Source organism: Stegastes partitus, unplaced genomic scaffold (genome assembly GCF_000690725.1).
Source record: "Stegastes partitus isolate 25-593 unplaced genomic scaffold, Stegastes_partitus-1.0.2 Scaffold891, whole genome shotgun sequence".
Lineage (NCBI taxonomy): Eukaryota > Metazoa > Chordata > Actinopteri > Pomacentridae > Stegastes > Stegastes partitus.
The window spans coordinates 223,832-238,067 of NW_007578622.1; the positions used below are offsets into that span (position 1 = coordinate 223,832).

Sequence of the window (14,236 nt, forward strand, 5' to 3'; positions counted from 1 at the left end):
AAACTAACAAATGCAAAGCAGGATATTATTACACAAAGAGTGAAGGAGTAAAATCATCTTCTTTGAATATTTGGTCCTGGGTTGACAGAACAGAGAAATGACAAAAAATGTCAGACATTGTTGCTAACAGACCTTTTCTTTTTCTTTTTTTAAGATTTACCAACTTTCCCTTTACAATAAATTGAATGCAAACAGCTAAGTTGCAAAATCAAACTTGTTTTGCTCCAGTGGTCAATGTTTAAACTAAAATGTTATGTTACATAAGAAACATGTTTAGATCCCATCACTATTTGCACACTTAACTGTTTTGTAGATCAAACTCTGAAAGGATGAATTTGGCATTTTTCCCACTAAACTCCACTTCATAGCCAATGACGATAAAGTTAAGGCATGTATTTAGATTTTTTGGTAATTTAAAAAATAAAATTAAAGTTTCACAGTTACAAAAGCAGTCAGATTCTTCATTTTTGTGGTTTAAATTGTGGTTAGGTGAATTTAAACCTCCTCAGCAGAAAAGGAAAAAGCTGCTCGAAGGACAACCATCTCACAGCGCTAAACAATCAGCCCTCCATGTCAGAGCAGCAAGAGAAGACACTCTGGAGCAAAAGACACATGACAGTCTGCTGAGTTTGCCAAACTTTAGTTAAAAAAAAACTCTGAGGACTTGGGGAAAAAAGTTTTCAGTCTGATGAGACAGAAACCCATCTGTTGGCAAGCACTACATCTGGTGGACACCAGACGCTGCTCAACACTTAGCGAATACCCTACAGTGAAGCAGGGTGGTGGCAGCATCATGAGGTACATACTCAGAGGTCTAAAGAAACCCTGAAAGAAAACCTGCTCCAGAGTGCACATGACTTCAGACATGGACAACACCACAATGTCAAGAAGCATATAGCCAAGACAGCGCTGGAGTGTCTTTGGAACAAATCTCTGACTATCCTTGGGTGCCCAGCCAAAGCCCACACTTAAACCCTATTGAACGATTACAGAGAGACCTGACAATGGCAATTCACAGATGCTTGCAATCCAGTCTAATGGAGCCTGAGATACTCTGCCAGGAAGAAACGAATAAACTACCTAAATCCAGGTTGCAAAGAATGTAGAGATCTATCCTGAAGACTCTAAGCTGTAATGAAAGCCAAGAGGGTTCCTACAAACTACTGAATGAAGGGTCTGAATACTTCTGTAAGTCAGAGAATTCAATTTTAATTTTTAATAAATTGCAAAAATTGAAAATATTCTTTCTTTGTCAATATGTCCTACTAAATGGGGGGGGAAAAACTATTTTACACATCTGAATTACATCTACAACATATACAAAGAGTAAAGGGGTGTGACTGCTTCATGAAGCGACTGTACGTTATGTCAGATACCAGTGAGAGGCAGGCTGACATTTTTAGAGAAGCATTTGTTTACATGGCTTGGGGAAAATTATGCAACATCAAATCTATTTTGAAGATATAGTCAGGGTTTGTATTCAGGGCTCATCAAATGTTAAAACTACTCCTCTGTGATGTTTTACTTGTACCAAGTTTCTCAGTCAAACAGAAAATTCAACAGAGGAATAAATCTGCCTGAGGAGACAAGTTATTGTTCTGACATCACAATATGAATAGGTCAGATTTGGTTTATTCAATAAGTCTATCCGTTTTAATCAGTGCGTACTTTATGGTTTTTGCTACCGGGGTTTAAATTAATCTCTGTCCCAACTATCATGGTAGCCATTAAAGTTCACACAGTGGAGACGCTATGGCCACACTTTTACCACCTGCTTCAAATGTTATCAGCCCATTAAATGGCCTTCATCAGTTGTTATCACTCCCATAGATATGAACCCCCCTCCACCTCCTACAGGTCATCCAGTAGGCTGTTATCACCACATTAAATGGTGAAAGAGGCATAGATTAGACATTTATGAGTTCTTGCAGAACTTGAGGCAAACAGCAGCACTTGGAGGTGTTGGGGTGTGCAGAGGAGTAAGTTGACCCGAGAGACGTGGGGTTTGTGTCCTATGTGGGACCGTTATTCATAGACTTTTGCTTTATTTTCAGTTAAGACTGTTCGTTTTTCGTTGCTGTTCAGTCAGATTTCCCTCTGAATTTCAATATGTGGCCATTCCCTCCATCACCACCTGGCTGAAAATCTGAAAAGGGGGGATTTTAACTAAAAGCCTCTAAAGAGAGACTGAAGCAAGCTGAGCTCCAGAACATGGAGACAGCAGTTAGTTGGTGAGTGTTTTTGGAACTTTGGTTTTGAGCTGATTAGGCTCTTATCCAGGTAGTTTTCTCCTCACTAGATCCTTCCTTGTATTTTATGTACTCTCAGACGTACGTCGCTTTGGATAACGGCATCAAAATGAAATTGTAGATTTAAGCACTGAAACTAACTGGGTAGGTTTAGTGTTTAATTTGTTGGACAAAACCATTTTTTCTCGCCTTGGTTAGGCAATATGTGACACTGACACAATATTCTGTGAAGGTCGATGGGTTTATTGAATGATTTCACATTAACTTATTCACGTGACCACAGGAGGTCATGTTGGTAATCTGGGTTACTTTCTGTTTATCAGCGATCAGAATGAATGATAGACACCTTCTGGCCCTGGAGTAGGTGCACCATAATTATGGGAATGATTACTCCCATAACTATGACTCCTATAATTAAATCTGAACCGTAATTATGAGAGTGATATCAACTGATAATGACCGTTTAATTAGCTGATAACTTCCGAAGCGGGAGCTTTCACTGCAGATTCTGAATGGAAATCTATGGGAGGATTCTGTTGCCGATTTTGTCGCTTTATTACAACCGAACAGGGAAACATCCTGCTGTTCGCTGAAGAAACTGATGAAGTCACCAAAGTTTTGAAGCAGTTGCTATCAAATCTGAATAGTGATTCTACAGATTGAGCTCTTTAGTCCTGATTTAAATCACAGTTCCGGTTCTCTTTCCATTCATTTAGACGGAATCCTGGTGTTGTTATCCCAAAACATCAGCCCCGAAGTATTGCCCAGATTGACCACTTCAGGACTTTGCTTTCACCCACAACCTTGAATTAGTTGTAGAGCAGTAACTAGCTAATTATTGTAACACAAAGAGTGACCAATCGATAACATGGTGGCATTTTATCTGCAAGCTAAAAGTTTGGTTGAGGCTCTGGAGATGGAATAAAAGCTCCACTGTTTCACTTCAGGAGACTTTAAAGTCAAACCGAGCCCTCAGAAAGAAAAGCTGAGACTCATGTCAGGAATGCAAAAGTGTGAGAAAGAAGAAAAAAAAAAAAAATGGGTGAGAACTATCCGCCGATGTTCCAGACGGTGCGAGACGGATCAAAGACGGCGCACACGGGCGTGTAGGTCATGCGCCTTTACGATCTCTTAACATGACGGTGAGATTGAAACGGAGGAAGCGAGGCATTAATAAGGATGCGTTTAACCTCTAGGCTGTATGTTCCTCCGCGCTCCGCGGAGAAGAGCCGCTGAATTAAATCGCATCTCGTATCCTCGAGCAGAGAAGATGGAAGGAGTTGATGGGGCTCGGGCTGCCCTGGCAACAGCAGCATCGCAAAACCTCCACTCTGCTCTTCGTGTTTCTTTTTTCGTCTCGACACATCCTGTTCTCCATATTCACCTGTCACCTTCTCTTCTCTTCATCCATCACCTCTCTTTTGCTTTCCCATGCCTTCCTCTCCTTGCTTTTCCTATTTGTTTTTTTTCATTTTCTTGTCTCATCTACTTTCCCTTTGTTTCTCTTCCTACCTTTACTCTGATTTATTTTCCTCGTCCTTTCAATCGTCTATCATTTCCTCTTGACCTCTTTTCATTTTCTCGTCATATTTCCTATTTCTCACTTCCTCCCTTCCATCCACTTTCCTTTTTTTCCCTTTACTTTTCTGTCTTTCTGTCCAACCCCCTGACTCACTTCCCTTTGTTTCCTTGTCCTATTTCTTACCCTCCTTTCCTTTCCTCCCCATTCCTTTCTTTTTCTTTCCTCTCCCCACTTCTCCCTCTCTCACATTTCCTTTAATTGCCTGTCCTATCAATTATTTTCTATCCTTTTCTTCTTTTTCCTTTGCGCCACTGTTCTCCTCCCAGCCATTTGTTTTCTTACCCTATTTCTTTCCCTTTTGTTTCCTCTTCCCTTGTCTTCCCTCTTTTCTTTTCAGGTTGTTTCTTTTCCCCCGTCTACTTTTGCTTTGTTTGTCTTTCCTTTCCCTTTCCTCTTCTCCCTTCTTAGTTTCCTTGTCATACTTCCTATTTCTTGTCCTCTCATTTTCATATCACTATTCACCTCTCTTTTTCTTTCCTTTCTTTTCCTCCACCAACTTTCGTATCAGACACCATGTAAGAACCAGGCCTCTACTTTTTTAAATGATAGATATCTCACTCTGGGAGGAAAAAAAAGTGCTGAATTTCACTGAGTCAGTGGACGAGAAAATAAGACAACTTAGTTCAATCTGTTTGGAACCACTTTGTAAGCACATTATCTCCTCACCGCACAAGATGAACAGTGCCAAATAACACAGATCTATTGTAAGGCACCTCATTCCACTCGATTCCCCTCATGCGACGCAGGAAAAAAAAAAGTGTTTTCTATCCTCTGTTTTACAACAACAACAACAAAGCTCGTCCATTAGTATTTGTTGGGTTAAAACAGGTCTATAAATTAATGGAAACGCCTCCACACGATGTTGTTGTTTATTTTTCCAACTCAGATAATGCAAATGGAGGGAGCTGCAAAGGCCAGATACGCTGCAAAAATATTGTTCCAGTAGCTCTTTCTGAGATTCTATCGAATGCATTGTTTTTAGAATTTTTTCCGAATTTATCTCTGTGTTGCAGCGTTGTTGCTCTCTGTCATCTGTTTTGCTTTTGTGTGGATGATGCTCGTGCTGATCCGCCAGGCAGACAGAGGGATTTTTGCCTCTCACATGTCTGATGTTTTCCACTTATTCGTTGTTCTCATCTACTTGGGATCGTTTTGGAGTGTGAACGTGCCTCTGTGATGTGTGTGTCTATTTTTTTTTTTTTTTTTCCTTCATGTTCATCCCACTGGAAGGCCTTTCAGTTGGTTGTACTTGTCTTATTAAATAAAGATCAAGGAAGATAAATGAATGCCAGTGAGGAACGTGTCTTGCTGTCATGTCTCTGTGTTGTTTCTTTCAAACAACAAAGTGTGCAAAGTGTGGTAAACTTCAGGCAACTACTTCGGCAACTATTTCTGTTTCATCCAACAGCAAAACTCAGTACAGGCTGCGGACTATTAACGCACTTTAAAGGGGCAGTCCCACTATTTTTTTAAAAGTCCCTTTACTGGTCAAAGGGACTTTTATGCCGCTGCTGAAAGTAGCTGTACAGTGAAATCAGGTGGAATCACAAAGCTCAGAAACTACGTCTATAAAAAGCAAAAAACCAGACCTGATGTGTTTGGCTGCTACCCCCTTTGAATGAGCCTCCTTGTGCAACAACACACTGCTCCCAGGGCTCCAGCCACATATGAATTGCTCTCTAGAAGTCCTGTTCTGACCACTTACTTGTTCTGATTGCTTATTTGCAGTTTTACCATAAATCTCAAACTTGCGCAGAGCGTAAATCAGTATTTGAGTCACTATTAAAATGGATGGATATTTTGTCCTGCGCTAATAATGCTGAATTAGTCAACCTGTTTTGCACCACGGACCGGTTTCAAACAAGACAATTTTCTTTGGATCGGTCATTGTGCACATAACAAATAACAATCTTTTTTTTTTCTATTAAAAAAGTGTCATAAACAAATAAAATAATATTTTATTGCTCAATCTGTGTTTACTTTTTCTTATGTCTCAGCATCAAGTCTCTTCCTCTTTTCAAAGAACCTCTCCAGAGAAATTTGTTTTTTCATTAATTTTGGCAGCGATTAGATTGACGGCTCTGTTTAACGGACATGAAAACTGACAGTCAAGTGCGGGAAACACAAGTGACAGGAAGACAAGCTAGTCCTTTTTCAAAATAAAACACCTTGCAGACTGTGCTGGAAATAAAATAAACCAATAGAACAATTTCATTCTTTCTGTGTGGCTCGGTACCAAATGACCCGTGCCCGGTACCAGTTAACAGCCCCGTGGTTGGGGACCACTGCCCTAGAATACAAGAACATTTTCCTGATCAATCCCAGCTTTTCTCTATCATATGGGTTCTGGCCAGAAGCTATCAACCGCCACAAAAGTCTCTGCTATGGTGGCCCTTTGCTAGCTGACTCCCCACAATTCTATCAACTTGCCCACACAGAACTAGTCTGAGTGACCACCTCCCCAGGTCCCTCCAGTTATAAAGAGTAAGAGGTTCTACCTGGTGGCACAACCAGGTACTTGAGCTAATCGACAATACTTGTGTGTAAACAATGCTAAGTGTGTATTATCTAAGGCAATAGTATCTGACTGGATCAGCAGATACTAAATTAAATGACTTGTATCGGATCAGTAAAACTTCATCGAGGCATCCCTAACCCGAGCTGTGACGCTTGCCATCACATCAATGTGCGCCTACTCACAGAGAATTGAAAAACACACAAGTTTTGTTGGCTGTACCAGTGCAATTTCCACCCACCCTACTACCCAGATTTGGCTCCCTGCAACTTCTTCCTCTTCCCCCAAAAGATGGTACTTGACAAACAGGACTTCCAAGGAGTGTTTGAAGCAGATCAGAAGCTCTGGAGGTGGTGTACTGCTGCAAAAGAAGATTACTTTGAAGGAGATGGGAGCCAAATTCAGATGAGATTTTTTTTGCTTTTCAGTGGTGCACTCCAGATTGTCTTGATCTCACTTGGTATGGTTTTATGGCTCTAGATAAGGTGTGGAAAAATATTCCATGTTACTTAAATAACTTCAGGTGGTAGCAAAAACTCTGCATTACAAACTGGTAGTGTGGGGTTTTAAAAAGTTGAGGCATTTGTCAGGTATCAAGGGTCTCACTAAAATATATATTTGAGTAGCAGTATGTCAGGTTGGGTATAAAAAGAGGTAGTTCATACAAAAATGTCAGACTTCAAGAGTGCATAACACAGGTCTGGACACGCTGTTGGGAGCTGGGCTGTGGGATGATGACACACACCTGAGAGCCATTCACAACGATGCACATGAAAAGAGACAGAAATAGTTTTGTATAGAAGGTAAAAATAGAGCTTGACGTTCAAACCCAGTAATGGTGTCAGGTGGATGTGAATTTTACATCGTCCGTTCTGGTAACATATAAAGCAGATTAATACAGACAACCCCAGTTCTGATTATGTGACCGTCTGACAAGCAGCTCTGATGGAAAGTGTCAGCAGCTTTAAAGTACGTTGCTTTGATTTTGACCATTCTTTTTTTGTAATGTGTCTCTCACAAGAGTTAATGGAAGTTCAATAGAAAATAACTGGAGAGGCGCTTTAAAAAATTCATGATGACCTCAACGTGGCTTTTTCCCCCCCTTTGATAGGCAGTATTGCACTAGCTACTTGAAAACTGTAATGGATTACTCATTATATACAGCTCATTAAAAGAAGTTAATACCAATACTTTAAATGTTGTCCACTACAAAAAGTGATTTCACATCAATCTAGTTCTAATCACACAGAATCAGTTGACCAATAGTTGGGCTCCTTAGCCCTAGTGATTGCTGGCAGCACTTCTGAGGTCTTGCTTTCACAGCTAAGAAACTGGTTCATATATTGCCAATCTTAACAAACAGATAAAGAAGATTAAAGATACAATACGGTTGATCTTTTGTTTCTAATTTAGTAGAGACAAGCTAATCCCCACAAAAATGTAGCGACTGTGACGTCACCCACTTTGGAAACTGAGTGAACCAGTCTTTCACTGAGAACTATGGCAGTGACCTTTCAATCACAAGGTAGCCCTGCCCTCAAACATATGCTTTATCATTTAATTTACCCAAAATGGGATAATAATTTACTAAATACACAACATGCTGTATTGAAGGAGACTTGAAACTACTGATTAAAACTATAAACTCATTAGAGAAATCTCACTGAGGCAACAAATGAAGAGAGAAGTAGAGTCATTTTTTCATAGACTTCTATACAATCAGACCTGTGTTTGCAGCCAGAGGAGTCGCCCTCTGCTGGTTGTTAAACAGAATGCATATTTCAGACACCTGGCTTCAGTCAGTGGATGTGACAGATCCCAGACCAGTCTCCTCACTGAGCCTAAGTGGTGGTGAAGCAGCATCAAGCTGACCCTGTGATGTGTTAAAATAAGTGTGACAACCAGTCACACTTGTTTTAAGTGGTTGTAATACTGTGCAACAACACACACAAGAGGGCTAAAAATGGACTCCATGCATTCATGTTCACAGCCTCCACTCTGAATTGTGCATATCTGGAAAATTTGCTGTGCTATTATTTGCATATTGTCATTTCTGAAAGGAAAAGGTTCACATAAGCCCACTGCTTTAGAGAAATGAAACCAACCCAATCAAAATGTGATACATGTAATTCATATTAAATCAAGGCAAAAAGCAGTCTTACCTGTAGGATCTTGCATCTCTCAGAGTCACAGTTGATGTCTTCACAGGGATGAAACATGCCCAGTGTCACACAGTTCAGCAGGATCACCAACATGGACGCTCGCTCGAACCATGTATAGGAGAACAGTTAAGGAATACATCGCAGACAGACGACAGCAGCTTGCAGTGACAACAAGGAAGACAAGAACAACAAAAAAGAACATTTCTCTAGGCTTTCTCCAGTGACCTCATTATCCCAGCCTCATCTGACAAAGTGATGCACGTTTATCTCTTCGGCTCCAATTCACTATCAAAAACAGTTTTTGAGAGGAAAATGAGCCACAGAGGACTCCGGTAAAGAGGGAAGCCCACCTGTGGTTGCTCTGAGTGGCAGTCATTGCTCCCTTCTCACCCTGTTAACCAAAGATTTGTTTGCCAGTCATGTTGGTGTTCAGATTGTTAGCGAGGGAGCTGGATAGGCACTTTAAAGAGATTGTGTTAGGCACAACAAAGACAGGAGAGACAGATGCCGAGAGACTAGGAGGCCAGCTGAGAGGAGGATAGAGTCTCTGATATTAGAGTGAATGAATGTGAAGACATCTTGATGCATAGCGCATGAATTTTATTGACTGCAAAGGTCAGAATGGGCGATCCTGATGCGGTTAGGCTAAATGCCAGGCTGAGCAATGCCACGCCGATCAATGACGAGACTAAACGGAGATTAGGCTGACGCTGCTTTAATAAATACACACACACACACACACACACACTCTATGTCACATATGCGGGCTGCATACATACACAAACATAAATTTTACAATCAGCAACCTGCCTCCAGCCTGGTGTTAGACAGAACAGTCATCCTGGTCTAAATGTGTCATGTGTGAGCTGAGAGGAAAACAATGCTTTTCATGTGATTGCAAGTGTTTGTATGTCCGCACACAGTCCAGGACAAATGACCTGTCTGCCTTTTATCACATTAGCAGCCACTTGTTTATTCATCCCACCAACCCTTAAATGTGCTGGGTCAGTACGGCCCCACAACCGGCGGAAAAAAGCACAAGCAGGATGAATGGCGTCAGTGAAACCTCGATCTGTTTTGTACCGCTCAAAAGCAGCCACTACGGGCTCAAATTTTAAAGCAGAACATCTGGTAAAAACAGGCATGTAATAGAAAAGACTCTCAAATATCTGAGGTGAGTAGTCTTCAGATAACTTTCAGGGCAAGATGCAAATCTGTCTTAAGCTGTGTCCAATTCTATGTGAACACCAAGAGGTCACTACATTTATTGCATATTGCCCTCCTAAGGATCATAAATGCAGCAAATTTTAATAAACATACATCTAGTAACTCTCAAAACACCTGTCATGACCCAAAGTCTTGACCAGACAGAACTAACCAAGCACTTTTCAAGTAGCACCTATACACCTGCTTATGCATGCAATTATCAAATCAGCCAATCGTGTGACAGCAGAGCAGCATAAAACCCTGCCTACAGATCGGCTGCTCAAGTTGTTGTAATGCCCACATAAAAAAAGAATCTGATTGAGAATGAGGATTTTAAGCAGTCTCTTTTAGTCTACTCAGAATGTTGCCAAAAACAAAGGACACCCAGTGAGCAGCAGTTCTGTGGAAACAACAAAAAAACCCAAAAACCTGCCCTGTTAATGACCGCAATCAGGTTAAAATGGCCAGATTGGTTCAAGCAGACAGAAAGGCTAACTCAGACAACCACTTCTCTCTCTTTTTTTTTAAACTGGACTCTTTACAACACCTTGAGGCTACACACCAGAAGACCACAGGTTCCACTCCTGTCCGCCAGGAAAAGAAATCTGAGGCTGCAGCGGGCACAGGCTCAGAAAAGCTTGATGACTGGAAAAATGCAGCCTGGTCTGATGAATCTTGATTTTGACGGAGGCTGCAGATGGTAGGTTAGAATTTGATGTTAACAGCATGGATTCATGGAGCCAACCTGCCTTCTGACAGCAGTCCAGGCTGATGGTGGTGGATTGACTATTTCTTTTTTTTTTTTGGCACATTTTGGGACAGTTAAAGTTCCACCACTGCTGTTGATTTAACTCCTACAAACTCATCTTTGTGTATGAAAGTTGCACATTTATATTACTGAAAACCATCCCTACGTGCCTTAAATAGGCTTAAATGTAGCTATGCACTGTTGCTTCCTCTAGAACGCATAGATCTATGAAGCAACCATCTCAACCTCAGTGCATCTATGCCCACTTGTTGCAGCTCAAGCACACCAGCTCACCTATGACTCTGTTCTGTAAATCTACTGTAATCTATACAGTGGCAAGTTGTAATATTGAAGTAATTCAGGGACACATGTTTGAACTGAAAACCGATTCGGAAGAAGAATCATGATAAAGAAAACCTCAACCTGCCAGCTGACAGAATTGGCTCCTCAGGTTTGGAAATCTGAATGCATGTTTTAGAGAATGTCATCAGTACACGGCAGTTTCAAGGCGGAAATGCTCAGCCATGGCATTGGCTGCTTATTTGGCTAAATATGTTTCTATCAACGTGTAACAAAGACTATTCAGACATGTGAAGGAAACAAAAAAAAGAGGAAGCAATCTTTAATACCAATCATTCAGGGTTGGAATGCCATCGCATGTCGGAGTTATTGCATGTTTATGACTATGTGCATCCCTTCATGGCCACAACTGATCCATCTTCTAATGACTACTTCCAGCATGAAAACGCACCATGTCAGAAAACAAAAGACATCCGAAACTGGATGTAAGAAAATGACAGCGTGTTCAATGAACTTCAGTGGAAACCCTTGCATGTGGCATGACTAAACCTGAATCCAGTAGAATACCTATGGGATGGGGAGGATTCATAGCATGGATGTGCAGATGGCATATCTGCAGAAATAATGTCATGCAATCATGTCAGTGTGGAGCAGTAACTCAATGAAACCATTACAACATCCATGAAGCCAGAACTGAGGCTGTTTGAGAGCAAAGGGACGCTGTAATCAACATTAAAACGATGTTCTCAATGAAGTGTTTAGTTGTGCGAAAGATAGTGCCACAGTTTTTGTTGTTGTTTGTTTTGAATCGCTTTAATAAAATAAAATAAAATATTAACATTGTTCCATGTAAGGGCTCACCACACCAGCATTCTTTAAAGAGATATCCAGAGCGTAGGAGATGGAATCGCTCTCCAATCAGTGGATTAATTAGCTGTGGCAAAGCAAATCAGCTGGGAGTCAGAGCATACAGCGCAGGTCTGATGAGCTTTGACACACAGATTTGGATCATTGACCGACTGCAAAGGATTTTAACAGTGCTGACCTTTCAGACAACAGAAATCTGAAATGCTATGGTATTAACAGTGTTGCCTCATTCTGTTTTAAAGTGGTTTGCAGTAAGCCGTGAGATAGGAACAGATGGCACGAATGTGGGGAATTAACCCCTTTATGCTGTTTAAATATTAAACAAGCGGCTTATTTTCCAAAACTGCGGCCTGTGTCATTTGTACCAAGCATCCAGCAAACCAGAATAAATCCCACTGCCTCCTACGTTGGTCTGATGCTGGATATTGATTCGCATCTGACGTTAATTGGTGGATCATTCAGTGCTGCCACAGTCCGTCTGTAGAAGTTCCAATACTTTCCTGAACAGGAGTATTGAATAAAAGATGTACGTTGGAGGGATTATTTGAGTCTGTGACCAGAAGGAACCTCAGTGGCATCAGCTGGATAATGATAGTTGCATCTGGAGGGCAGAGCATGATTAAGTCACACACTGGAGGATACACAGAAAGTTCTGTGAGTCCAAAGGGATGCAATTAAAAAGATCAGTCGGTACAGAGAGCGGGATCATTAAACAGGAAACAAAAACTCAGACACGTGGGCTTCTGGTTTGAAAGTGGTGGCAGTGAAAGTTTGAGGGAGCACAAACTGTTGTTGACACACAGCGTGCTAGCAAACGTCCGCATTTAAGGACGGAGAAGGTGGGGCTAATTAAAAATAATGAGCTGCGTGGGTCGTCTGGGTAAGCTACTGATATCATCAACCGGAGTGAAACAGTGTCACTGCAGTTCAGAAAAATATCATTTTGTTATGGATATCCATCAGACTCCAGACAAAACTAATCACATCTGTAAAGTTGGTGGTTCTGACTTCACTTAAATCTTACTTTCTCCGTCCTATATACATATAATGTTAAAATTTCTGATATTTCTGATATTTCTGTAAAGCGGCACCAGGAGGGCATATGTGCTGTCATACACACATAAAAGGCAAACAACTGTCAATGCAGCAAAAACACATCATGGATACAGCTGAAGCACAAGCTGCGGAAAAGCGATAACGAGTGTTGAGGGAGGAGCAGATCTCTTAAATGGAGAGGAAGCACCACCGTAAGCAAAGCGCGGATCTGTCAGAGCGATCAAGGTATTAAGGTATTAATCATTAACAGGAGAACAATGCTACGGAGAGAAATGATTCCAGCGAATGATCCCTGTTGGCTGCTCTGCTGTATATTAAGTGCACTGATAGTATTTACTAACCCATTTATCAGTTTAACATTACAGCGTTACTTGGCATCGACCCTAACCGCGTTGTGTTTGCACATGGCATGTAATCGAGGTAGGAGTAAATGCTGCTTTCGCTGCTTTAATTGAGCAAGTTATTTTGACGTATGCACCGGCTGTGACGCCTTTCAAATGGTGAGCAGATTCCGACTGCTTGACACACCATGGGCATAGAAATGGTGCAAACCAAGCATTCAAGTTTTTCTATTGTCGCTGTATAAAGCGTTGTAACAGAAAAGCAATGTGGTGCAAAACAGATTGTTGCTAAGAATAAAATGGACATGGAAAGATAGGCAACACGTCATTTCACAGTAAAGTAGATGGGCAGAAATGTTGCATAATACTACACACAAGACCTAGAATTCAGACTTCATGTAGCTGGTTAACCAAACTGACGTTGACATTTTTAATAGCAAAGAGTTTACCAGAGTTTTCTCAGTAGGTTTGCTTTCTCACGTTTTCTCAAATAAAGATAGGCTGTTGAGCTTTCCCAATTACTATGGCGGTGTTGGTGGTCCATTACAGTTCCTTAGTCACTATCAACCCTCAAACTAGTTGTGTTGTCCACAGTCATTTCCTTGTCTTCGATGCTGCAAGCTTTTCTATTTCACTTCTATACACAGACTTCTCGTTGTTTAAAATGAAGAGACACTTGTACCTTATCTGAATTGTTTTGTTATCTAGTTTTCTCAAACTCGAGAAGCAAAACGAAAAGAAAACACACAACCCACTGATGAACCTTTGGTCTCCTCCAAGTTCTAAGACAGACAGATTTAGCTCTTTGTAAGTGTAACAAGCAGACCTGAAAATTAATAAATTACCATCTAAAAACGCATTTTAACAAGATAATAATAATAATGTTTCCTGATACAGCCGGAGAGCGTTCCAGATAGAATTACAAAAATGTGTACTACCAATCTGTACTAATTGGCTTCTTCCAAATTTAGCAAAGCAAAACTTTGATTTCTTAGTAGAAATGCAGTCAAAACCTGTAGAATCCACTTCTGTCTGTACTATAATGAAATCCAAAGTTGTCCTCATTAGGGAAGTTTGCCTACTCTGAACAGGTCAGCATGAAAACTTTCAGGAAATGCAAAAGAAACACTGCATATCAAAACTGCAGCACCTACAAAACAGAACAGATCATAATCTGCAGGGTGCACTATGTACGCAAATTACAAAGAGG

At 40.9% G+C, this 14,236-nt stretch overlaps 1 protein-coding gene across 1 annotated transcript in view; it reads right to left on the reverse strand.

The window, feature by feature from the left end:
- The window catches only part of cacna1g (calcium channel, voltage-dependent, T type, alpha 1G subunit), a 204,116-nt gene extending 195,503 nt beyond the window's left edge, over positions 1–8,613 (reverse strand). The window contains exon 1 of the mRNA XM_008293527.1: positions 8,509–8,613. Coding sequence (XP_008291749.1) covers positions 8,509–8,601 — 93 coding nt within the window. The 5' untranslated portion in view covers positions 8,602–8,613. The remainder of the gene's footprint in view (positions 1–8,508) is intronic.
- Positions 8,614–14,236: the final 5,623 nt, after the last annotated feature.